The 27,814-nt window shown below is 39.7% G+C and overlaps 1 protein-coding gene across 1 annotated transcript in view; it reads right to left on the bottom strand.

Moving 5' to 3' along the window:
* MYLK (myosin light chain kinase) overlaps positions 1–27,814 on the bottom strand; it is a 195,829-nt gene that overhangs the window by 101,015 nt on the left and 67,000 nt on the right. Inside the window, exons 3-10 of the mRNA XM_058839679.1 lie at positions 18,199–18,406; positions 16,595–16,643; positions 13,942–14,107; positions 12,120–12,285; positions 9,306–9,342; positions 6,894–7,456; positions 5,046–5,249; positions 3,822–3,956 (exon numbers count right to left, since the gene is read on the bottom strand). Of these exons, the coding sequence (XP_058695662.1) occupies positions 3,822–3,956; positions 5,046–5,249; positions 6,894–7,456; positions 9,306–9,342; positions 12,120–12,285; positions 13,942–14,107; positions 16,595–16,643; positions 18,199–18,406 (1,528 nt within the window). The remainder of the gene's footprint in view (positions 1–3,821; positions 3,957–5,045; positions 5,250–6,893; positions 7,457–9,305; positions 9,343–12,119; positions 12,286–13,941; positions 14,108–16,594; positions 16,644–18,198; positions 18,407–27,814) is intronic.

Below are 27,814 nucleotides of genomic sequence, written 5' to 3'. Positions count from 1 at the left end.
AAGGACACAGCTCTGGGGTTTTTAAGAACCAGCTCTGCACTATAAGCAGGATAAATTAAATGATGGGACAGATTTTTCTCTCATCTCTGATTTTCAAAGGAAGCTGACTCAGAAGGCAGTCACTATCTGCGCACTATCTATATGCACACAAAGTTTCATTCTGAAATACAAATGTGCCAAAATCAGTATCATCCAATACTCGCATATATTATAAAATGTGGTAGATGATCTTCATCCTTTGCTTATAAGCCATCTGTTAAGTTAGAAAATTTTCTATTGTGTGAAAAATTGGGGTGAACATTCACCATCTAGAACTATCCAGAAAAATTTTAGAATAAAACCTCTCCAACCTTTGTCACAGGTCACATATTCCTATTATTGGCTCCTCTGAGCTCATTTTCACTCAGTCACACACAGACTGGTGGCACTATTACATTAAACCACAGCGTTACTGCGTGTGGGAATAGCACTACATTCAAACATGTACAGGTAGAGCTAAAGCCCAAGCAGACAAAGCTTTCTGTTGGAGGACAGGGGACTGCCTTCCTGGTCCAACTATAGAATGTTTAACCTGACAGGGTCCTTGCCTGGCGTTCTGACATTGCAGCTGCTGGTGGTGACACATGGTGCTAGGATGTCGTATCAGAAACACACCTGGGATAAAAGCTGCATCATGAAAAGCAGAACAATGCCTTTATATTTCTGTTTTAAGTAACCAGATGAATAGGGTAAATGTTGTGCATGGAAAAGCAAAATGTGAACTCCTTTACCATGTCCTCAAATTTTGCCAGGGCTCTTTTTCACTTCAGCTCCCAACATAACTGGCTATTTCTTAGCATTATTCAAAAAACAGTGAATTCACTTACAGAACAGCCTTTTCACTAGACCCCAGAAAAACGAACACAAGCATATCAGCCCTTAGGAAAAACCTGCAGCAAGATTCTAAGTTACATCCACAGTACTTATATTTTGATGTAATAAAAACAACTCTCCCAGTAGTGAAACGTTTCCTTCTCCAGAGGCAGAACAGTCAAATCTCCAGGACAGCTTGGCAGCATGAACAATAACAAGAAATACCTTTCTTCTGGCATGTTATGCCTGAAGAAAAAAAATTTTCCCCTGGCCCATTTATTAAAAGCTCTCTAGACAAACCACAAAGCTATCCTAAAACCAAACACTACTCATGGAGTTGTTATACTGAAGTCATTGTCATCTTGTTCTTAAATTCAGCAGAAAGAGGTTCAACTAAACTTTGGGAGAAAGGAAACCCACACAGAAAGCAATATGAATAAAAAGTTACTTAAAACAGTCATATACTGCTTATTCCTGCAACTGAAAAATAAGTTAACTAGAAAGTATTTTAAAAAGAGAAATTAAGTTGGAGTTACACACTGAAGTATTCTCACTGAGAGCACATGCAGAAACTTATTTATTTATAAGGCTTTGGTGAGGCCAGAACTAAAACACAGGACTTCTCCTTTCAGGGAAGTTGACAGTAAATCAGTGAAAATTCAGAAAGAAAGTTAAATAAAATGTAGAGGGAGAACAAAAGGAGAAATCAATCTTATGATTGATAACTTGATCTTCACATTCATTATTTCATGAAGATATACATTCTTTCCTCACTAGTCTGGTCAGCTTAATTCTGGTTTGTTATCATTGTCATGCTTGGAAGACAATTTGCATTTGATATTTTCTAGTGAACTTTACACATCCTGTTCCATGTGATTTTTATTTCTATGGAGCTCTGCAAAAATGCTGTATTTTGAACAGTAGTGGGATTGTCACAGCATATTGCTTTTTCCTCTGTCTTAGCAGAGTTCAGTTGTGACTATAAAAAGCTTTATATTCCAGACATGGAGAGCAGATGCTAATATACTCTTTTTAAAAACAGAATTGGTCTGCCTGCCTACAACTATATGTGTTTGAATATGCTGTTTTCTTTATGTGGCCAGTTGATAAAAGACTCCACTGTGTCATTTTGCCAAAAGAACTGTTATGTCTGCTTGGAGTAATATTTCACAACTTTCTTCTTTATTTGATCAGGGATATAAATATGAGGAGTTTGTAGTATCTAGCTAGGTGGTAGACAGGAAGGAAATGTTTGCATTCAAGTGGATATCACAACAGCCAATGTGATCCTTAAGTAAAATAATAACCCCAGGAGTGTACATGGAATTATTAACTTTAAACAACTCTTTATAATCCTTTCACATTTGTATCAAAATGATATATAAACAGTTATGTCTCACAATCCTGTGCACGACAGAAAAGCATTAAACTACAGTGATATGTTTCAGCAGCCTGGAATGAAAGTCGTATGCTTATGTCTTCAGAGTAATATATGAAGTGTCTAATTTTTATTATGATGAGAGTTTCTTGTGCTTCTGTTATGCAGACTCACCATTGCCTTTTGATTTAAGAGTAGAGTTAATGCACTGACTCTCACAGAACCCTAATGTTTTTTGTTTTAGCTAACTAAAAAAAAACCCACCTAAATTGTGATATCGAGCCAATTGCAGTTAGAAGCTTGGATGAAATGCTCCTGAGCTGCACGACAATTCTTGCACAGCCAAACAGAGATTCTACTCACATCTGCAAAGGAGGACTTCAGCATAGCCTTCAGACAGAAAAACAAATTATGTCCAATGGGAGAGTGTCAGAACCTTTACTCACATGTTTTGTGTTGTAAATAAACCACTGGCCTTTCTATTCTAGACATGGAGTTATTGGGAAGGGGGACAGCCCAGGCTGTGGGAACATACCAATCTCGAGGTCATGGTTCATTTGCCCTGCCACCTTTTCCAGTTAGCCCATTTACTCTGAATAGCTAAAGGACAACACAGATCATGAGCAAATAATTAATTTTAAAATAATCCTGGAGCAAATATCTTTGTGGCAAAGTATGCTACTCTTTGTTTATAACCACACACACAAAGATAGATAGCCTGGGAGAGTCTGAAAAAAAAAAAATCAATTGCACTTCAGGAGTAAAAGAGGTGATCAAGAGTTAAGCTGAATAATTTTTTCTAGAGTTTTACATATATGGGTCTAAATGGAAAGAGTCCTTAGCCAAAGCACATAGTGCCTGGATTTCTGAAATCATTTGGAATTGAAGAAAAACACTGCTGTTTGGGCCTAACTCTGATATTAAGAGGAAGTTAAGTAAACTTGACAGTTCAGCTGTGTAATCAGGCAGGGTACTGTCTCTGCAGGATCATGGTACTAAACTATTATGCTCAGAGCAGAAGCTCATGCCAGCGGTGTGGGGGCAGCACAGGATTCAGCACAGGTGGTAGCAGCAGAACCGTGTTGCAGTGCTGCAAGGGGCTGTGTGGCACAGCACAGGTAACTCACCTGGCACTGCCCTTGGCACAGCCCAGGTAACTCACCTGGCACAGCCCAGGTAACTCACCTGGCACTGCCCTTGGCACAGCCCAGGTAACTCACCTGGCACTGCCCAGGTAACTCACCTGGCACTGCCCTTGGCACAGCCCAGGTAACTCACCTGGCACTGCCCTTGGCACAGCCCAGGTAACTCACCTGACACAGCACAGGTAACTCACCTGGCACTGCCCTTGGCACAGCCCAGGTAACTCACCTGGCACAGCCCAGGTAACTCACCTGGCACTGCCGTGTCACCAGCGCACCCTGGTGGACACGGTGCGGCAGCACAGCTCTGCTCACAGAGCCTTTCGCACCCTCGGTGCTCCTGGAAAGGGTTTTCCTCAGGTGTCCCAGAGGGTTGTGTGAGGGTGATTTAGCACGATTTGGGGTGTCGGTGCGTTCACGCAGGTGTTGTGGAGCAGGAGATTGCTTACCATTCAGAAGCCATGTGATGCTGGGCACAGGGACCCCTCCCACGCAGCACTGCAGCACAAAGTCTTGCCCTTCGCTCACAGTGCATCCTTTCAAGACACTGGAAAAGCATGGAGCAAGCTCTTCAACTTTAGGCCCTTGGAAACCAAAATAAAAACAGTTCCTTTAACTGAAATTGATGAAATTAGCTTTACACTTAGAGCCTTTTTTGCAGTATGCTTAGATGACTTGTCTGGGCTAACCACAGTGAAATGTTTTATTGGGTGATAGAAATCATTTTGAGCAGCAGACTGGTATAAAGAAGAGATTCTTCTTTCATCTCCAAGGCAGGCATTGCCAGGCCTCAAGTTCTGTTCTAGGCAGTGATTTTCTATGCCAGAATCCACCATTTGCAGGTGATCACTAGAAGTGTATGCAGTATATTAGCAGGGAGCTCAGCACAAAGAAGAGGATGGACAATTCTCTCCTCTTGTCTGTCTTCTCCCAGTCTCTCTCCCAGTGAGAAATAATGTGACTTAAGGATGCAGTTTATAGGTCTCTCATGAGACAAAAAGAAATTATATTGGGTATCCTGGTTTAACTTCAGGCACAGCAAATGGAGAAAAACTGCATGAATATGAACATAGATCCAGAACAAAACTTAAAACCAGGTGAAAACATTAGAATTGACAACAGGATTTTCTAGACCCAGCAAAAATTGCAACCAGCCCAGTAAGACACTGGCTGCAAGCTTAAAATAATTTGTCACTGGGACATGTTCTTGAATTTAGAAATCTCAATTGTCATTCCTTCCCTTTTCTTCTTATTCACTTTACTGCACAGAATTGGCTTGTAATCCAAAAAATTTTCAAATTTGGGGTGTAGAAATGCTAAGCAACTTCATAAAAATCAAATGCAGTACAACAACAATAAAGCCACTGACCGTCTGTATTAAATATAAACACTAATAGGAAACCTGAGTTGAGACTAGCCCTCCCTGCATACAAAACACATATTGAGATGGTTTTAGCTATACAAACAACAAAAACCACAACATGTCAGAAGGGAAACTGATGCAGAAAGTGGCTTGCCAGCTATCACACACCACTTTATTCATAGAGGCAGGAATCAGAATTAACCAGCACTGAGAAGTCAAGTAACAATTATGTAGTAACAACCCTCTGACAGCTTAAAAAAGCCCAGCCACGGTTTCCAAAGTGTAGATGGGCTCACAAGAACTTACTTACTTCTGACAGTTAACAGCCAGCTGGTGGAAGTCTGGCCTTTGGGGTTGACAGCTGTGCAGCTGTAAGATCCACTGTCCCTCAGGTAGGCTTTCTTTATCCATAGGCAATGAATTCCATCTTCCTCACATATTTGGACATCTTCTCCAGCTTTAATAGGTCGACCTTCTTTGAACCACTCCACATCTGGTTTTGGCTTCCCTGAAACTAGACAATCAGACATTTAGATTTTTATAGATAGGTATTCATAATTAGAATTATTTAGTATCTATTAATTTAGTATTATTTACTTTAGTATAAATTAGGTACACTTTACACATACATAATTATATAAACCTTAATGGGCAATACACAAAACTGTTGTCAGAAAGTTTGATATTTCTGATCTTCTAAAACTTCTTGGCCAGTCCATCACTTAAAATAACGAATATTTGGTAATATGTTAAACCATATCTGAAAACAGCTTCAGTCTAAAAGCTGTTCTTCTAAAAGTCACAGACAAAATGGAAATGAAACTGCAACAGAGAAGGTTCTGTCCGAACACAAACCCTTCTTTACTCAGCACTGGCACAGGCTGCCCAGAGAGGTTGTGGAGCTTCCCCATCCTGGGGATGTTCAAAGGTCACCTTGGTACAGTCCTGGACCTGCCTGAGGTGAGGCTGCATGAGCAGGAGGAAGGGCCAGTGAAAGCAACCCTGGGCACCATCTGCAGAGAGGATTCTCAGGGGAGTTTCTCAGATTATGTACTGAAGTGTGTTAGAGACTGTGATTTCCCTGCACACACCTTGCCTTGCATGTCAGATTTGTGCTTTGGGTCCAAAGCCAAATGCAAAGGCATTCAGTGGCTTCAATAAAAACTGGATGAGCTCCTTGTTTCTCTATGATAGGGACTTTATTCCTCTACCAAACAGGGTCATGACTTAGTTAAAGCTTGCAAAGTGTGTGAGATACTCTGACAGAAAACTATTCATGTTTTTAATAATATACCTGAAAAGTAAATTGTTCAAAATGTGCCAGGATCTTTGGAAATTTTTCTCCACTCCAAATGCTCTGGACTTGGGATAGAAATTATATTCTGTACTCATGGGGCAAGACTCATCAAGAAATGGAATAAATTACTATGGTGTTGTGTGATTTCTTTTTTGCCTCTAGAGAAACAAATAAACAATTTCTCCTTTATGTGAACACTTTAAAGTGCAAATATTATTAAAAAAAAAAAAAAGAGAAAAATGTTTCCAGGTTATTTTCTAAAATTGCAATTAAAAAAAGAGAAGTGTTCCAAAACTACTACCCAGATTCAGCAAAATGCAACTTTCATTACTCTTCTAAGAGGTTAAAACTCATTCAAATTCTGTGGAGCAAACTCTAAACCTCCCTTTTAATTCTCACTTTATCATTTCAGCTGTTGGGAAGAACTCAGATCAGGCTGACCAAATATGAGACATAAAAATAGATGCCACTAGGGACATGCTGTGACTGATTGTATTTTCTCCTCTGATATTTCTTTGGCTCAAGGGCAGTGTCACTAAATACAGTTCTGGAAAGTGTATCATCCATTTTCTCTCATGCACCCTCATATAAGAGGGCCTAAAATTACCTCCTAGAAGGAGCAGCATTGGTTACATCTGGGGAAACCCCAGATGACAGAGAAGATGAACACTATGGCTTAGGATGGTTTGAAAATTTCCGTAAGTGTTGTGGAAACAGCATTGGAATCTGCATCTGTTTCCAGAAGGCTTTAGGAAGAGAACAACTTTCCAAGAAGCAGGAATTGATTTCCACTTCTACCCATAGAAAGGGAACCCATTTCTGACTAAACCCGGGGCCCTCCAATAATTTTCATCCCTTTACCTTTGCTCTTGAATTTAATCTCCTGGCCTTCTGATGCTTCCAGGCTCTGTGGATGGGTCTCAAACTGAGGGGGAATTCCCAGGTGCTCCCTCTTCTCCTCCATTACAGCCCCACGGGCTCCAGACCTGTTTTCTGCTTCTCTAGTCCTGGGACTGACGTGCCCTGTCAGAGGTGGAGTTTGTTGAGCTGACATCAAGAGTTGCACACCCCTTTTCCTGTTTTCACCCTGTCTGATGGAAGGGGCCTGGGATTCTGCCTTTGGCTCTGGTTGCAGTTTGACAGATTGTAGTGTGATGGTGCTTGAAGTTTTCTGCAAGACCTGAGGTCCCTTTTTTCCTTCATTATGTTCTGTGTTGGTTTCTTGGTGCTGTCCTTGCTTACTTTCTTTGGCTTCTCTGGTGATGTAAAAGGACTCTTTCTTTACTGGCACCCTGTCTTTAGTTTCAACCATGAGTTCTGTGCTGCTGGATTTCAGCTCTTTAGCAATCCCATTGCTGGTTGCCTGTTTGAATTCTGAATTTTCAACAGCTTTAACAGCAAGTGTGGTTGGCTTTGATGGCACGCTGAAGGAAAATGAGAAATTTGGAGATACATGACACTGTATAAAGACATTATTATTATCAGTAATGGTATAATATATAAGCCCTTAGCAAAAAGGTGAAATTATTAGCCTTTAGATTCTTTCTAAAGAATCAGTTCAAGAACATGGGTCAAAGAGGTAAAATCAAAAACTCCATAAAATTAAATCAGGGCTCAGACACAATTTCAACTCAGGAATTTCTGGATATAAGTCCACTGCATAAGTTCTAACATGTTTTGGGAGCCAGACATTAACCTTACATGCACTGCTTTATATGGCAAGCAATTATATGAGATCTGAATGGCCATGATATAACAATACTTGATGCTTTAATGAATTGAGGTCATGTACAACATAGCTCAAAATGTCACATAAAATACTTCCATAAAGGGAAACAAAAATGTAAATTATTAAGTGATTTTACTTTTTGTAATTATGGTGTCTTGTAATTCAGGTAATTTCAAAACAGGACTGATAGGAAACTTGACCAAAGTCTATGGGAGGAAGAAAGGGTGGTGACACATAAACAACTTCACCAGATGTAGCAATATCAGCTATGGATTTATTAGGAAGAGTTTCCCAGAACTATGATGGAACTGCTGCTCAGCACTTTGGGGGCACAAGAGTAGCTGACTGACTAGGGACTTGAATCTAAGTCTCCTTCACTGAAGGTGACTGCCTTCATCCCTAAGCTACTACCTGTAGAGCACTGTGTCTGTGTCTCACACTTCCACAGATTTGCCCCAAGGTAAAATTGGAACACATCTGAAATAAGGGCAGTAATTTCCAGCCCACCTCTGTTTTGCTACACTTGGTGCCATTAACTTATTCTCTCAGGGAGACTTGGGATATTTACTGGGCTACTTTCTTCAGCCAGAGTCTGATGCACTGTTTGAGATTTGCATTTACAAATGTAAGACTTTTCCATTTTACAAAACATCTTCTATTTTTTTTGGTGAATAAATGATGGAGGAAGCAGAACTACTCTGGAGAACAACATGCATGGGGATTTCTGCCTCCAATGCTGCAGAGTTTCATTTACACTAAACTTACTTTCAAGTATGTTCCTAAAAATCACACAGATCTGAAAAAAAGAATAGCACAGCATTTTCAATTCCACTTTGCAGTTAGGACAGTGTGAGCATGCCATTTAGAAATCTCATCAGGGCACGTGAGGACGGATTAAGCCCCAATGACTATAAAGCATCTGGCCTTCACCAAAATGTCTTACACAGACAGCCTTGAACTTTTCATTCCTGCATTTTCCATTCATGAAAAAAAGTAATTTTATAAAATAATTTTAAAGTATTATAGTAATTGAATTTTAAAAATCTTGTAAAAGGCCTAAATATTATTTTTTTTTCTTTCTTGTTACTTTACTTCTACTTTTGTATGTGTTTTCAGACAACAGCAAAGACCATGGCCATGCCACGTTTAGTTTATGACAGGAAAGAACAACCAGCTCAAAACTGACAAGGTGCACTCACATTGTTAACTCCCAAAATGAAGTTGGACCCTCTGGTACAGTGTACAATTTCTACTCACATAGCTTGTTTATTTTTTTTAAATTTTGCTTTCCTGAACCGGGAACTCTGTACTTCATAATGTTGTCACCAGTTCCCTGGTGGCATCACTCATTTCCTACAAGTCTACCAGGACTGCTGAATTGGGCAGCAAGAGAGAATCTTATTCCAAGGAAATATTTTCTGACTTCCAAATACAGATTGACCCCCAAAGAATGTGTCACTTTGCAAAAAAAGCACATGCAGTAAATGTCAAAGTCAGCTCACTCCAATTAAATAGTCAGAGAAAGTACTCCAGTAACAACATACCAAGGTGGCTGAGTGTATGTGTCGGTCTTATCTGGATCTGAAATATGAAAGAAGAAACAGGTAAATTATACACACAATACTGTGCAGAATTCCAAAAATTTGAAAGATTTTAAGCAAAAAATATACTTAAGAACCTTCACTCTTCAAGTTTTCAATGCATTGAAGTCATGATTGTCTAACACCTGAAATTGATATGGACAACAGGAAGCTGCTCAGCTGAAACACAAAGAGGTCTTGGTCCCTTTTGAGACATTGCTGCATTATGTTCAGCACCTGCAGAACTGAAGGTTCAGGGACCCTCAAAAGCTCTGTGCTGGGGGAGAGAAGTATGGAAGTGATTACAGCTGGGAAGCAGCTTATCAAATCCTATGATAATTCTGCAGATTTTGCAGAGGTAGAGAAAGAAAAACCATCAATGTCTGACACCTGAGCATGCTCACAGTGAAACAACAGCTGTCCTCTGGCTGAAACACAGAACCAAGTCAATAGGAATAAAGCCTCCCAAAACCTGGACCTACCTGTAAACATTTACCACCCCATTTCCTGTGTAGCAAGAATTATCATGATTAACACAAAAGCTAATGCATCACATTTCTTCACTTCGCAACAGCACCAGGAAATCTGGGAACATGGCTGAGCTGTATTGATTTGCCAAGGTGCCTCATCAGCTGCACTGATCAAACTGAGCACATACCGACCCACAATCAGTCTCCTCATGTGTAACTCTCCATGAATTCTCAAAAACCTTGACACTGTTTGTTTCTCTTGGGGGCAGCATGAGATAATAAATAGCTGTGAGGAGAGAAATCCCATTCTAGGTCAAATACCAACCACATCTCTCCATTACCCCCTAATTAAGACTTCAGGATGCAATTTGTTTTCTCCTGGTCAGATCAAAGCTGCACCTATGCTGCTGTCAGCTGTGAGACTAGAAACCACAGTAGAAAGACATGTAATAATTAATTTGCAAGATAACAAATTTTTCAATCAACAAGCACTTCATAAAAATGCTTTCCGAGTCTCTGCCTCAGGAAAAAGACAAAATCATGTGATGGATGTAATGGATGATATCCTGATTTCCACTGTGTTTTGCAAGCAAAAATCCACATCTAAATGCTTGGACTTGCCCTGCCATTCAGAGTGACCAAAAGAATCTATTTACACACAAACAAATGTTGAGGTGAGAGAGAGAAAGAACAACCACATTGACCTCATTTCAACAAACCTGTCAAACAGTAACAGAAATACAGAAATTAAAAGTGAAAAGACTGGATAAATGCAGAAAAGGAAGCTTTGTAACTACTGACTGCAGACAAGACAATACCATGCAACCCCGTGTATTAAAAGAATATTTCTTCTTCCCTCTTCACCTTCCACTCTGGGAAAAAAATATAGCTATTGGATGAAAATATCTATATATGAGATTGCATGTCTTTGAAAGAACATGTAGTACTTCTGAGCCACTTGATTGTCTGCTAACATCTTGCAGCAACTCTGACAACCTTATTTAATTGATAATGAAAGAATTAGATATTTTTTATTGTGGTAAGGTAAGTGGAATCATCCAGCTAATCAAGAGCATTGCACAAGAGTGCCCTTTTTACTGACCTGCACTAATCCAAGAAAGAATGGATTATTCAGAGATGTGGTCAGCATCTGAAGCAAACATATACCACAGCTGACTTTGTGACCCCAGTACTGCATCATCTCTCGAGGCAGATGTAGCCATTACTGAACCGAAAGCTCACCACTTCAGGGACAGCAATTAGGGACCGAGTTTTCTGTTTAGATAAAAGGCTTATTGAAAGAAACAGCCCTTTCTGTACAACCTCTGTTGAACAGGCAAACTGTAGAAGCTTCTACAATGGCTTCATCAGATTGGAGCTTACAGATAAAAAGTACAGCTTTAATTTCTAGAAATGTTAGCTGTGGTTTTGTGCATCCCAAATGTACATCTACTTGTTATTTATATTCTTGATACCTTACAGAATGACAGCACTGATATAAAGCTAAAAGTTTTGCAACAAAAACTCACTGCTGGGTGCATGTGTAACCCGCTGACCTCAGGACTGCAGCTGAAGCCAGCAGCTGTGGATTTAATTATTTAATTGGGTCCAGTGATGGCTTACCCACTGACTGATGAACTTCCTCTTTGCTTGCTGAAGGCTGTACGATTTTGAGGCTGATGCAAAGGGCACCCTAAAAAGCACCAAGCTGCAAAATCAGCTGTATATGATAATGCACATATATATAGAACATTCTACTTATGCAAAGACATTTGTTTCCTTAACAAGCAGTGAAATAGGCAGGGTTGGGAGTTGAGAAGACTGAATTTTAATCTTACTAAGATGGGTTTTTGTCTCTCTCATAATTTAGAATCATCATCTTTCACTTTACTTTCCTAGTTCTAGAAATATAGATAAAATTTTGCCCCCAATAACAGAGTTGGTATAAATATGCATCTGGTGCTAGAACTCAACAAGCACAAAATTAATTACTGATTATAATGATAAGTTCCAGGTTCCATTTGCTGAAAATCAAATCAATGTTCAAAACATAGAAGTCACAGTAAAAGCGAAAAAGTGTTTTTAAAGGAATCTGTTACAAAGCACTTGGATTGCATTTTTTTCCTTTTGTTTCCTGTAGCATGCTCCAAGGTATCACAGCATCATCTAATGAACAGAGGGAGAGAGAGAGAGAGAAGATAATGGGGAGAAGTGAATGTTTCTTGTTACTATTGAGAACACAACCAGAGACACTTTAGCAGAACGTCTGTGGCTCACTTTTCTCTCTCCTGCAAACCCTTTGCTGTACCTTGAACGGTGAGCTCTGCAGACACTGATGCCTTCCCAGCGCTGTTCACCACAGTGCACGTGTAAATTCCTGAATCAGCAAGCTGAACGTTTTGGATCTCCAAGAACTGGATGCCTGTTCTCTCATACATGTTGAAACGCTCATTTTGCTGTAACTGAATATCACCCTGCAAACATCACAAGGCACCATGAGACAGCAGCTATTGTTAAGAGAAGGGGAGCAAGAATTTCTTAGTAAAACATTAGGTCAAAATGGCTTTCTCCTATCCTTTACCCAAATTTCTTCTATGAATAATACTCATATGGTGAAAAAAAAAATGTGCCCAAAATTCTGTAATTCACATCTTCAGGGGGCTTCCTTTTTCCTCTATTTTGCCACCTACTCATCTCAGTTTAGTTTTGGCCTTTCCCTGTTTATTATACCCAGATTCCTAGAAAAAATTCTTTTCATTGTATGCAGGCTCAAACCAGTTTTATGTTCCTGTTCATTCCAGGAAGTCAAATGCTTTTAAACAAAAGCTTCCAATCTGGGGAGTAGTTCACTATCCCTCAAAAAACTACACTGGAGTTAAATCCAAAGATACAGCTTTGAGGCAGGCAGAAATGTGTGTGGTTCTGTGCTCTCTGTTACACAAACCAGATAATCACAATGACCATCTTTGCCTTTAAATTCTACAAAGCAATTGACCAATACCTTATCTGTGAGCAAATCACTGGTTTTGCTTCAGCATCAGCCATTAAGAATGAGTGCCTTGCTATCAGACACCACAGTTTCTCCCATCCTAAGAGTCAGATATTTGCAAACAGGCTTAATAGTTATGAAAAGTGCTATTTTTACTTGTTGATAAAGCTTTCATGCTGTAAGGAAGGTAGTCATCTATTGGTTCTACAATAGCTAGATGTGGTCCAGCAGATATATAAGTTCATTTCCATGATACAGAAGGTGATCATCAATAGCAAAATATATAATATAACCTCCAGGAAACTGCAAAGAAGGTATGGAGAACCTGCACCAAAGTGCAGATGCAAACTGCTGGACTGGTAGTCCCTACTTCCCTTTCATTTACCAGGCAGCCCTGAACCAAGAGAACTGGGTGACAAAGCCTGTTTTGCACAGAGCTGCGTGGCTGGAAAACCTGAGCGAGCCTGGTGGGACTGGAAGCAGGCTGTGGTGGAGCAGCTGCGCTGCAGAGTCCCAGAGAGCCAGCAGGTCCCACAGCACCACGGCAGCTGGAAGGAGAGGCAGACTCCAGATGGAGCCATCAGCTGAATGAGATGTCAGTGAGCACTTCCACTGCAAGAGGCTGCCTGTGTTTTGGGATGTACCCTGACATCCTTGTACTACAAACAAGGATAAGCCTGGAATAAAGCAGACAATGACTTTGAAACATTTCCCTGTTCTTTGAGAAGTTTTCTGAGGGATTTTTTTTTTCCTTTCTCCCCCAAACCTGGAGATATCAAGAGAAAATAGAAGCACTGATAAGAGTTGTGGTTTTTTCTGTTCACTATATGTAAGACATCTGTCTGTTGAAGGGTGGAGGGGAGCAGGATGCCACCAGAGCAGTCATATATTTGGTCTTTCAAATTAAAGAAAGTAACTGTAGTTCTCTAAAATACCGACAGCTTCAGTAAAAATTACCCAATCAGTGTAATAGCTAATTACCACCTGAAAGCTCTCTCCTTACAAAAAAAAAAAGGTGTTTGGAGATCTTGGGTATGCTCAAAGGGGACACTGGGACTTAAGACTTCAATGCGCATTTCATCCTTTCAGGTTACAAAATTTCAAAAGAGAAGGAAAACAGAAACCTGTGGGGAAGTCATACCTTAAACCAAGTTACTTGAGGCTGAGGTCGTCCTGTTATTTTACATGAGAATTTGCCTGTTTGGCCTTCACGCACAACAACTCTGTTGGGTTTGGTAGCAAACTTGGGTGGACTTTCTCCCCAGATGCTTGGCCTCTGCTCCACAGATGGAACAGCAAATCTTCCCCTGCAAAGGCAATTGACATTCTGGTTTTACAGAGAAGCTGGAAGCTGTTGTGGTTAGAGCACATGTCAGGAAGCATTTTAGACCTGTGCTCTGCCAACAAGGGTATATAATTTATGGCAACCCAGGCTGTAGTTGCATGATATTTTTCTTGGCCGTGGAAGAAATGGAAATGCTGGTGATGACTGCTCTTGACTCCTCATGCAACTGAACCATGTTATGCTATGCACCCTCATCTGGCATACACAGAACAGATCTTGGGGACCATTTCTGTTGTTCATAAGCAGAGCTGGGCAAACCTAAAGATAGGAAACACCGTATGCCTTTAGTTTTCCCCATTTTCTTTTTTTTTAGCTGCCTCCTAAGGGTTTATTTGTACATACTTGTTTACCGTTCACAGGTTTTTATCATGTCATTTGTTTCATTCTTGAGTGCAATCGACACAGTAATTTCTGATTTATGAGTCAGCACCTTGGTTTTGCAACATTTCTGACATGTCCTGGTAAATATTTTTGGTCTGGGGAAAACTTTTATTTGTAACCTCATTTGCTACCATGTTTTCAATGCAAACATGAAGAGGGCACAAAACTGAAGTACACCTGTGCCAGGTGAATCACTGTTAAGTGTAAATGCCCAACTCTACTTACATGGCTGGCACAGCTGGGAAATGACACATGGGATGAAACTAAAGTGGCATCAGTGACTGCAGTCCAAAACCGTAAACAGTTACACAACCATAAAACATAAAACATCAAGTGCATTATAGCATGAAAATAAACCAAAAAGGTGCAACTTCGGGTCTGTTAATGTCAAAGGGAACACACTCACTCTTTGCTCTGAAGCCTTGGTACAACAAAGACACATTAGTAGATGGCAGATGGTGGTTTCTTTTTTTTTTTTTTTAACATTTACTTTCAAGCAAACGGAGCCATTTTCAAGGCCTTCTATGGCCTTTTACCACATGCAAGTAAGATGTGTCAATACCTCACCATTTCTACCAGGTGTCAGATACTAACAGAGACCGCATCCCTTTAGTCCAAGGTGCTGCCAAGACAAGGTGGTTGCCATATGGGCAGCTCGAGGTTTCTAAGTAAGAGATGATACCATAATGAAAGGATTTACAAGGACAAGAGGACCAGAAGAAGTATTGTGAGAAGTGTGATTGTAGCATGCTAAAAGGAAAATCTCTTCATCATATAATTAAATATCTGATAGCTTTTAATGTCATCTCACTCATATTACCACTAAAGAAGAACATAAATGTGTACTAAAGAAATCTTTTAGTAACCATCTTTAGCTGGTAAGTCTGTACTTATATATCTATACATATCTAGCTGGCCTGCAGCTTTATAGCTGGATCCTAGACATGAACAAATGGAAATGTATTATTTCTTGCCTTTTCCCCTCTCCTACCATGGAATTATTAATACTGAATAGGAGGAAAACACAGGAGCATGGAAAGTGAGGACAATAACTCGAACTCTGTGCAATGCAATGGATTAGGATGGTGCTTTGTAAAGTCTGAGTATACAACAAAACTTAACAGAAACCTGAACTGTCCTTTCTTGTTTTGATTATTTATCCTGTGTGTATGTCTATGGAATTTATCTTGTAAAAGCCTTCCTGATTACTCTGTTTTACTTACCATTTTCACTGCTGTAATCTGTTAATTTTAAAATTAAAAAAAATATATAAACAATGTCCTTATCAATGATGAAATTAAAACCTCCAGTTTTAACTATCTGTATTCTAATCACTGACATAATCAGAACATGTATTCTTGCCTACATCCAGAGAGACTCAGTGACAGAGATACAAGTCAGAGAAAATTCTACTTAAATTCAAACTATTTATAAAGAAATTAATTCAGCTGTTGGAAGAATTAGGCCTGAGGCTTTCAAAACAATGACATTCACGTAATTGTAAATGCTTACTGAAGTGCAGAAAGTACAAGCTGGCTTTTGTGTGCCAGCTTACATCACCCCATCAACCTGTTCTTGGTAAGTGACTCCAAACCAGAACAATTATTTTTTCTGGACTACAGTTTACACACTGTGTTACTTAGAAATATTTAAATTCTATGTGTGAGAATGCTGATTTCAGTTCCTTTTATTTCTCACTGAAGACGCTTAAAGCAGTATTTGCTCTCTGGCTTTAAAAAAGAGACTGGCAGCTCATGGAAGTTGTGGGGAAGGATTCTTGAATATCAGAGAGCAGAGAAAAGGGTGCAAAATTACAGCAGAGGAGGGTGCAATATTTAGGTATCAGCAGGATGATCTGTTTTCAGCCCCATTAATTCCATCAATATTGTGGAGCAGTAGGTGTGCATCTTCCTGACTGCCTCAACCATTCTGCTCAGCCAGCTGCTCTCACATTAGCTATTCTGCTTGGGGTAAATGGAGACTTTTACAAAGAGTAATTTTATTTGTTTTCCTACCAAAATATATTTAAGTGTCTGTTAAACAATATCCAAGCCAGTAGACTGCTTACCCAGAGGTTTTGGCACTGGATGGCAGGCTGTATTTCATCAAGGAGTTTCCTGTAAGCATAGGACAGAAAGACAGGAAGTCGAAAGTTTTGTCAAGCCCATTGGGAATTACAGATAATAAAGACTATGTAAAATATGCGTTTCTCCAAATTAGGAATTCCAAAAGGAGGAATGCAACACCTGCAGTATAAGGTTATGTCCTCTGTAGTTCAAAGTTAGGCTCTCCAATTTCAAAACCAAGCTTTGGCAGAGATGCTGTCTAACCCCCGGCCTCAGCTCTAACAACGCTGAAGATTATTCACGAAAAAATACTCTTTTGAATGAAACACTGTCTAATTTCTACAGTGCAGCGGTACTTCAAATTAAGCCATGAGGAGGTTTTCAGACGGTGAGAGAGGTGTTCACTTGGCGGGGTTGTCAGCCGCGCTGTCCATGGCGCAGAGCCGGCCGCGGCAGCAGGAGATGCTGCGGGAGCCCAGCGCCACCTGCTGCACCGAGCGAGCGGCTCCCGGAGCCTCCGCATCCAACACACAGCCCCGGGGCTCCGCAGAAACACCTCGGCCACAGCCCCGCCACGGCCCGCATCGCTGCCTCACAGGACAGACATGCAGACGGAAAGATCATGTTGCACTCACTCATGTGTCAAGCAGCCCCACGTGGTTATCCTTGAGGAGAACAGGGAAAAAAAATAAATCTGTGCTTTACTACCTTGATGGATAAAGGGATTTTAGAACAAAGACCATATAATTCTTCAAGTCTGAGAAATTCAGTCATTGGGTGGTGCCCCGAAGTTGTTTAGAGCTGCAGCAAAAACCAGGTCAGAAAAACTGACAGAAAAACGGCTTTAAAAAAATCCTCCACCTTCATGTAAATTGTCATTCATAAAGTTATTCCAACTTAAAGAAAGGGGAAAAATAAATATTTCACATAATTTTTACAACAGAAGGTAATAGCAATCAGGTCAGATCTATGCATGAGTACTCAGAGTATATTAGAGTTTTTGACTCTGAATAAACCCAAATATTGATAGTTTCAGAACAGCTGCAGATTTTTTTCTTTTCATCAAAAATTCAATACAAAGTTGTGACCTAAGATGTTTTGATATTCAACAGATCTCTGATATGACCAAATTGCAAGAGGACAAGCAGTACAATTTATTTCAATCCTTCACTGGCTTTGTGTCACTAAATTTTAAATTTGGCAGTTTTCAACTATCCAGTATGCAGATGTGCTCTTAAAAATTCCTGGGTTTGATCCTGGCTGTTTCCTGTGTGACATTAAGCATGCAATTACAACCAGGCGTGCAGCTTAGCTGTTTCTGTCCTGACTTCCATGAAAATTATAAAGTTCAGAACAAAGTCTTTAAACCAAGGACTTTTGTTACCTGCACATCATCACCCACACCTGAAACAGAACTCACACTTTATCTACTTGTAGACATGTAGCTCCCTGCACAATGTCTTAACCAGTGAAATGCAGTCAATGAACCTTACCCCCGCATCAATGAAAAGGCATGTGTGTACTGTTGTGATTTTAACCAGACTGTTTAGCACACCTTGTTCCTTAAACTATAATCACCAAAACAACAGTGTATGAATGTTCTGACCTTCCACTGTCAGTTCCACGGTCACTTGACGAATCCCACCATCATTTGCAGCCTCGCAGGTGTATTTGCCAGCATCTCCTTCCTGCACACCTTTGATGAGCAAGCTGAACACACCTCGGATGCTGCGGTCCACGACATAATGGTCTCCCTCTGGGACAGGATGCCCATTTCTGTACCATGTGATCTGTGGCTCAGGGTAGCCTCTGACCTGGAAAGACGTGAGACAGAGTGGAGAAAGAAGGTAAACTTACCAGATGATGATATCAGGAAGAAATGTTGGACATTTAGCAAGGCAGTGGAAAATTCATGACACGTATTTTTTAATATGTCTGTTAAAGACATATTCTCTGCAAGCCAAACGGCAGAAGATAATGAAATGAAAAACAACTCTTGGATAAGCCAAACTTGAAATCATAAGACTAGTCAGGCAGATAGATACTCATGCAGAAAAGTTTCTCGTTAGAATGGTTTCTCTGCAAAAATATAGTGAAAGTGCCAATGAAAAATCCTGACACCTGGGTCTCTACTGCTCAGAAACTCAAAAAAAAAGGGCAGTAATGCTATTACACCTCTGAGTATGCAAGAGTGCAAGGCTGTCGGGCCAAATACCTCTAGCATGGTTGCCAGGGATTTGGCTGATAATGTAAATCTGTACGCAGCCGTCTCGTTTTCAAATGTGCTAAGACATAGTAGCTTCTGACAATATGCAGGCAAAAAATGCAGACACATACCAAATTCTGTCTTGATCTTTAAAAGTAGAAGATAAGGAGCTGAAATTTGAGAAAGTATCATTAAGGGTTATTTCATGTTATGGAGGGAGAGGACTATAAGCACCTACACAGCTTATAGTACTGCTCAACTTAAAGAGATTCTGGTCTACCCAAAAGAAAAAAAATCAACAAAATGAACCAGTCCTGCTCTTATTAAATAACAGCCATACTGGTATATCTCTGCCTGCTATGGCATTAATGATGCCTTCAGATTTACAGGCAGATCCTCAGCTGGTGCAGTGAGAACTGAGTTACTGACCTGCAACTGAGCTCTTGAAACTTGATGAGGATCTGTGACTTTCTTTTGCAAAAAAATGGGAAACGCAGACATACACCAGTTTCCACCAAATAGAAAGCTGCTCAGGCAAAGGTTCTTCCTCTGCTTTGTGAGAAATGCCATCCTCTTTGAGAGTCACTTTAGAATGTGTTAATTGTTAGCACGCTTGCCAAGTCATCATAACAACCTCAGATTGCAGTACTCCTTTCTTATCCCCCCTCTGACATGTCAGCTCTCCATCTCCTGACTCTTTGATCCTTTGCCTACAAGTCACGAAGTAACTGAGTGAATCAAGATGAGGTGGAATGAGTAATAGTCGTGGCTGTGTTTGCTTACTGGGAAAGAGGCAATATTGCCTTCTGAACTACATATCAAAATTTGGCAACAGAGCAGGAAGTCCCTTCAGCCTCCAGGTGAGCAAAGTATTAATGATCTGCCTTGAAGTGAAGAAGGTTTGGTTGTGGCTTGGGCAAATTCCTCCTTTTAATTTCCAGGTCTCATTTCAGCAGCTTTCTCTGACTTCACAGCATCTACTTTGCAAATTACAACATTTAGCCAACCAACCTTGCCCATTCTTAGGCTCTCTTCTTTAAAAACCTTTCATTTTTAATCCAGCCCCCTCCTCACTCCAGATGGGTTTCTCATCTGCTGCAGCTTAATTTACAGCTGTCAGAATTTTTTCTCTTTCCTTTAAATCTTGGGATGTCAGTTCAGACAAATTAATTTTGCCAGTGATGTGGTGACCTCTTCTCCCTGGCACTACTTACTCAATATTATGGACATTAACGCTTTCCAAGAGCTGAATATGCTGAATAACTGGAGAAACTTTCCACTTCTGGTATGATTTCTCAAATTCTTTTTGAGTCTATCTAACTAAGAAAAGCCATGTTCCATGAAGTACAAATTGTGGGGTCCTGCACAATGGGGAGCTGATTTCTGTTTAAAAATGCCACAGCATTTTTCTAAAGCTCTTTGTGACCATGTCTTTTCAAAGGGTTTTCTGATAAACAGCAGCTCCTTCTCATCCCAGACCCCTCACCCTACTCCAGCATGTTGATTTAGTGCTTACTCAGAATGCAGGCTCCAAGGAATATCTTTCTCAGCAGTTTCATTTTCAGAAAAGGGGAGTTGTGAAGCAGCAATATGAGATTGTTACAATACTGTAACCGCAGGTAGCTGATAATGTGCTCACTGTCACAGAAAGTGACTTGCACCAAATAACTGTTTCTCACTATTAATTTGTCAATGGCCTTTTCATTTGAGATTAAGAAATCAACAGAGAGATTAAGTGATTTACCCAAAGCCAGAGAGTATATTAGAATGGAGTTACTAGTTCTCATTTTTGCTTCACCGGATATTAAGATTTACTTAAAATATTCGAGGCAAAATTGTTTTCACACTGATGCATCAAGTATCTACAGTACAGTAAAATGGAAGAGTAGCACTTCAATTGATGTGAAGACAGAAGCACCTTTTCAGTGGTTCTGTCTTCACATCCCAGCCTCTCACCAGCATTAGTCCAGCCACATCTGTTTACAGCTGCTGAGATTCTGGGCTGCAAATGAAAGTCATCAATTACATGTCACCTAATATATTTATTGTTTTCTTCTGGTGATTTCATTGAATTGTTCAACCCAATCTCAAGCATTAACTTTCCATCACTTGTAACAGGGAACAACTGGGGTCAAAACAATGGGAAATACCCATCTTCCATTTTGATTTTGTTTTACAATATTCTGAAGTCCCTCTTGGACCACACAAGGCCATTTTTAGTTGACCCTTCAAGGTCTGGGAGACCATCATGTATGTACTTCCAGTACCATATGGCTAAGGCTACATCAAGTGTTTTTCCATTTCTTTGTGTCTTTATTTTATACTTGTTCTGTCTGTATTATTGTCTTCATCCACATCTCTACACTGAGGAAATGCCACAAGAAAAATTACAGAAACAGACAATCAGCATTCCATTTCCTTTCAAAAGGTTGAGTCATCCCCTTCCCAAACTATGATATTTTTTTCCCCTTTAATTTTTTGTCAAAAATGAAATAATGGGAAAGCAGAAGTTTACAGAATTGCTCTGTTGCAAGGATTTATTTCAGGTTTGGGTTTGGAATGTGTTTCAAACTGAGCCAGCCCTCTCTGATACACATGGTCTTGCCATAAAAGTGTCAGGGACCCTTAAACAAATCACTGGTTACCAGATTTTGATCCTCATGGATCAATTCCAGAACTGCAGCAGGTTTTATATTCCTCCAAACCTTTCCAGAGCTCACTAAAAACATCTGCCTTGAATAAATCCACAGCAAAGAGAAATTTATCTGCTTATTTAATGCCCAGCAGCAGCATGCTGTAACCCTTATTTACAGCTTGGCCTGTGGGAGTATTGCCAGTCCCAGTGAAGCTGCAGCTTCTCTTTACCTGCTCTTCAACAATAATGAGTGCAAAACTGACAGCAAGCAGCAAACACGAGTTTTGAGGGTTTTTTCTGGATCCTTCAATTGCTTAGAGCCTTCCTGGAAAAGTCTGGCAAAGCAAAACAGTGCATCAACAGCAAGGGGAAAGCAAAACAGTGCATCAACAGCAAGGGGAAAGAGCTGAGAGAGAACCTGTGTTGTGCGAAACTCCCAGAGTTCAGGTTGTTCTGCGTCTGGGTCTGAGCAAATGCTATTGGAAAGGGATGGTGCTTGGTTCCCAAAGAAAAGGAAAAAATACAACAAATCCAAGGAAGCTGTACACTAAAGGACAGTATTATTTCAGACAGAAAATGTGCCCCTACAAAGTATTCCCCACTGTCACAAACTGAAAGGTAGTCAGTGACCAACACCAAATAAATTCAGCAATACTTTATCTTGTTCAAAAACACAGGACATATTTTCTAAAACTTGGTCTCTATTTATGCTCCATATAAGAGCCATTTATATACCAATTTCAAAAAACCATAGGTTTTCCTACTTAAACACAGCTGCAGTAGCAGTTTGAGGCAATGGGATGCACCCTTTTGGCTTATGCTTTTAACTTCAAATTTATATCCTGCTTTGTAATAACTGCTGCTGGCTCCAATGAGGTCAACAACAAACACAAACCCACAGCACCCAAAAAGAAGCAGCCATAAGTTACAGTAAACCAAAGTGTAAGTGTGAAACATCAATGGGGTATGTACTGTTATAGGGGTGTTCAGTGCTTGAGGTTAAGGAATAGGTAAATGTCCTATTTTGCTGTTTAAGGTCACACAAGCAATGAGATCAGGAAGAAGGCAGCTATCAAAAGGATTTATTGGCTTGCAAAATCTCCCTGGATTACATCATATATAGACAGGCACATCAAAAGTCGTACTAAGACTGGCAATGCTACAACTGTTAAGAAGTTGCTATTCAAAATAACTCCCCTCATAGAGATGATTTCATATACTGAAATACTAATTCATTAATGACTAAAATTCCTCTCAAGAGGAATCCTTCTCCCATGAAATCAGAATTTTAAAACATCCAGATTCTGTCAGCACACAGCATTTATTTGTGCTGTTATTTCTGTAGACTACCTTTTCCTTAATTGCCCAAAGTCCAGAATTTAAGACCTATGTGTATATAGCTCTCAATCACTGAATGAAAGAATCAGGGTTTTTTGGGTGGCTCAATACATCTACAGGAAATTGATTTTGAATATACATTTGAAAGACAGAAATGTTATTTATTCACAAGCATGTAGTTTACTTAGCACATTGAGTTAGACTGTAGTGTCTGGAAGCAATAAAACAACAAAAACAAAGTTTGGATGACCTGGGTAACAAGTCATAAATGAAGAATGGCAGTAATGGGAAATGTTAAACGTTTTCTAATGCATATGGGTACCTGCAACATAGAAGAGAATAAACTATTTCCCACATCCACAGTGGATTGGGCAAGCAGTAAACTTTCAAGAGAAATTGGCCAGTGGGTTGGTAGATGATGTCTGTCAGCAGTCACCTTCTTTAAAGAACAGCAGGTGTTTTACTTATTTGGCTGCCTGCCTATCTTAACATTAAGGAATGCCAGAAATAGAGGAAAGCTTGAGAAGGTTTTGCAACCTATTCTCTGTTCCATGCCCATCTTCAGGCAGAAACCAGTAATTTCTGGGATCTACATCTCAGAAAAGGCAATAGAGATCAGAAGCTGCAAAGGAATAAAAGGAGGATAGCCTCAGCCAGCACTGTCAGATGTTACCACTGAGCTCCCAAACAAGTGCTTTTGGCAGATCCTTAGAAGGATCTCATAAGAGAGAGATCACTAAGATCTCATAAGAAGACGTCAAGGGAGATATGGAAAACTACTCAGACTGTCTGATAAATTTTGACCTTTATTCTGCTGCCTGCAAACCTGGCAAAGCAAATACTCACTTCTAGCAGGGAGTAAACTGCTTGCATTTTTTGCGAAACTTAGAGTAATAAGCCATCAGATTGTATCAAGGAAGTAGCAGAAGAAATGCCATTAAATAGCATTACACATTTTGCAAGGGTAATTGTAATCAAAGAAGTAAAGATACAGGAAAAAATGCTGTATAACACACTTGAAATGTGGTAGAGACTGGATAGTGTGCCTCTTCTTTCACTGTCTAGGTATCAACAAAATAGAATATTATTTCTTTTATTACAAGTTACATATTAGATGGGTTCATCTGAAGGTCACACAGTTGAAGGCTCTAACGCAGCCCCAAAAGTTTAAATCCAAACAGTAGCAGCTGTTCTGTGGATGTGGCCCATCCTAGGTCCCAGAAGTAAAGAAGTGTTTCCCATAGTCATTAGAGGGCCAGAACCCTCTATTTTACTTGAATCAAGAGCCAATGGGTTTTGGCCCTGGACCTTGATCAAAAGACTTGTGAAGGGAACTTAGCAGAAGATGCTACACCATAACATGAACTCTGTCCATGTAGACAGAGCTGTGTTCCTCTCAAACTAGAGAAAAAAACTGCTTCTTGTTTTAATATTTCATACTGCTGTAAACTCTTCATTTCAGTCTTAGGAAAGAAGTAACTGTAAAACTGTTGAGAATACAACATTAATGTTGTAACTACAACCCATCTAATAGGTGCTATATTTTGATTTAGATTTATTTTTTACTGTTAGTGCAGGTGGGTGCCATGGTTCTGGCTAGTGTAGCTCTTTTTAACTCTTGTAACAAAGCTTCTGTTAGGCTCAAGCTGCAGTTTGCTTTAACAAATGAACAGCAGATGTTCTTGATAAAGGAAAGTGGACATGATACATTGTTAAGCTCCTTCTGAGACTTTAAACACACATAAACCATATCTCAAGTATAGTTTATCCCTTTTAAAAGGTTGCTTCTAAAACAGAGAACTTGCTTGGCAAGGTTAAACATGAAAATGTTAAATATTTGGAGACTCAGCTATGACATTGCAAACAAAATGAAAAACCTACCTCTTCTGCAGAACAGTCTAGAATCCACAGTTGTGTCATTAAAGCAAAAATGGAATACAGAGTAGGAGCAAACATGCTCACTTCAAAGCATTACCTGCTGTACATACAAGAAAAACCAATGGTCTATCTGTAAACCTAGGATGTGTTTTATTGTCCTACTTTGCACTCACCAGCGCCAAATGGCATTTGATAGTTGATAGCCCAAGCACCAAATATAAGATCCTTCTGCAGATGGCACCCCAAAAACTTTAGTTTTGACTCTTGAAAAGTAGTTCTGCATATTCTGTTTATTCAGTATCACATTATTCAGCCCCTTTTTGCAGATTGCAAAGGTGCTGAACACTACACATACTACCACAGGTCTTTAGGGGAATCAGTTTCTATGATGCTCAGCAGGGAAGAATTTATGACCTATCCATGGAAGACATGGTCTGCTAACTGAAAAACAGACAGCAGCTGCACATAATTTCTTCTTCAATCTTCTACATTTAATTTTATTTTTTTTTAATTCAGTGCTAAAAGTTCCCAGAGGTGCACAGAGTATTGGCTTTGTGCTCAGTCATCAGAGTATAACTGTTTGAAAAAAGCATTGCTATCCCAGGGACCATAACCTCAACAAGTCCATTTGGCTTATATTTTTTTTCTGAAGGACTCAAGTGGAATTTCAGAGTAGCACTAGGTGTCAAGCTGCCTTGAGGTTGTCCAAGTTCAAACATAAGCCCAAATATACACAGCTCATAAGAGAATGTTAAAGTCCTATTTATGTTCTGGAATTAATCACATATTCAGGTGCTTTTCGTAAATCAGACTTTATTTAATTTAAAGAACAAGTTTAGCTGTATTGCTTTTAACTAACATTGTTACAGGAGTCTTCATGCAACAACAAAGTAACCTGAAACTAAACCTAAACTGACTTACAGTCAGCTGAAAGGCAGAACTCTGCCATGATGGATTCTACCCTTTCTGTACGGAGGATATGAAGGAGCACATTGCACGGTGGAACACGTCTGTGGAGCTGGGATGCCGATCAACAACTGAGTGGGGGCTGCAAACCTCTGCTACACTAATGGGGGCATCTTCTCACAGCTGTTGCTGTCTCAGTCTAGCAGAGCTTTTCTGATGCAGCTTTCATAAATCATTCTACCAGCAGCAACATCTGCCTTTTTACTCTCCCCACACTGTAGCCAGCTGACCTGTAGCTAGGTCATTAGGTGTGTGAGAAGAGTGTTATGCAAACCTCCCATAGAGTTCACCTGGACCTTTTGTTCTGTAAGTACAAATTTTCTGAACTTAATATAGCATTATAGGTAGACTGAACTTCTGTCCTCCTTCAGATTTTTTTAATATTTGTATTTAATATTGTATTAATATTATACTTGTAAAAATCATTGTCTGATTTTCCCCATTTCTAAAAAGCCTTTCTCTAGGCTGCCAATTCAAAAGCAGATGCCATAAACCTTGGATAAAGTCTAGGTGAAAGCTTCGGCTATTTCCTCTAATGCCATCCCGATGCCGTCCTGGCATACAAAGGTGACAAGGTCTCCATAAAGTGGTAAAATTCTGGCATTTTGTTGAAGTAGGAGTGTGCAGGAAACTGAATTATGTAGAAACTGAAGATAATTCCAGTCCAAAATAGGTAGCGGTAGCTGTCACTTGGGAAAGTGTAACTTTCAGTTCATAGCTGAGGATGTGAGCCATGGAGACACTCAGACTTTGCCAAACTCACACTTAAAGGAACTTAGCTTTCAATATTTAGTACTATTAGATGGAATAATCTGATCACATTTCCTCCTTGCCAACAAATTTGCTATTGGAGGAATCCATGCAAAGTCTAAAAGGAGAGGCCATGCAAGACAGGGGGGCCATGATGAACAATGACTGAATGTGTTTGTATAAAGATACCAAAGAGCACAGTATTGAGTGAACAGTGAAGAGGATCCAGACAGAATCAGTGAAATAAAAACCACACAAAATACTGCTACAGATAAGAGAAGTAAAGCCACCATTACAGGAAAATGTAAGCAACATGATAAGAAACTACTCTGTCCAGCTCTCGATAATTTCACTATTGCCACACAGTATGGGCAAAAAGATTACAAAGGCAAGGGTAAGTACAAGAGCTCTTAACACAACAGCAAAGATAAACTTTGCAGCCCTCTCTTAGAGTGAAACTCTCATCAATTTTAATGAAAGTTTTCCCTGGTTCTAAGTCTCTCCTTAGAGAAGAAAAGGCAAAGACCAAGATTTCTTCCCAGTTGTCCAACTTTTTAAAAGTGTTAGATTTTATGAGGTGCTGAATAGCTTAAAATGCTGAAACATTGCAAAGAAATAGCTGACCTGTGGGCATTGTAAAAGGTCATTTAGGATTATGCAGTACAAATGTAAGGGAGTTCAAAGGAAAAGAACTGCGAAATGGAAATAAAGCTCTTGCTAATTGTTCCACATAGCCCAGAAAGTCCCTAAAATTTACTCTCCTTTTCTATCCTCCTCCTAGTTCCCATCTTTGGTGATTCTGAGTCAAGATGTCTGTCAAATATTACTAGATGAAGCAGCTGGTTTATATCAGTAACAGTGAGTTTAGGAGCATGTCAGAAGTTTCCTGATAGGACTGGTGTTCATTTCAGAGCAGCAGCAATCTCTGCTACAGAAAACAAAATTTTGAGAAATCAGACCAGAGTTTTGAAAAGCTGTCAGAAGAAAAGTGGTTCATTCATTTCCAGTTCAGCAGGACAGTCTGATTTATGGTGTTTGCCACTATTTTTGTTCATAAATTTTATGTGGCAGCACTAGAAGAAAGACTGAAACATAAAACAGTTTAACACAATAAAAATAAACAGTTGGGAATTTTTTCCCCTCTTCTCACCACAAAAAAACTGAGCTTTTAAAACTTGAAGATTTTTACTTTCAGTTGTGAATCTTTCATTCATCTTTCATCCAGTAATAATTCAGTAAGGTGAATAATGATTGTTTAGACAATGTAGAAGCAGGAAAAAGCTCCCTGAACAAGTACAGGATGAAATGAACACCAACATCGTGCTATATCATTGGCAAAATGTGTGTGTGTCCCTACTTAGAAAGAGAACTATAAACATATAGCTGTTTTATCTCACAGAACTGATCACAGAATCCATATGCTTTAAGCCACAGCCTGAGGATGGGGTA

This window comes from Poecile atricapillus, chromosome 5 (assembly GCF_030490865.1).
Source record: "Poecile atricapillus isolate bPoeAtr1 chromosome 5, bPoeAtr1.hap1, whole genome shotgun sequence".
Taxonomy (NCBI): domain Eukaryota; kingdom Metazoa; phylum Chordata; class Aves; order Passeriformes; family Paridae; genus Poecile; species Poecile atricapillus.
Note: the sequence above shows the minus strand (reverse complement) of the source record. Positions and strands in the feature narration are given on the sequence as shown.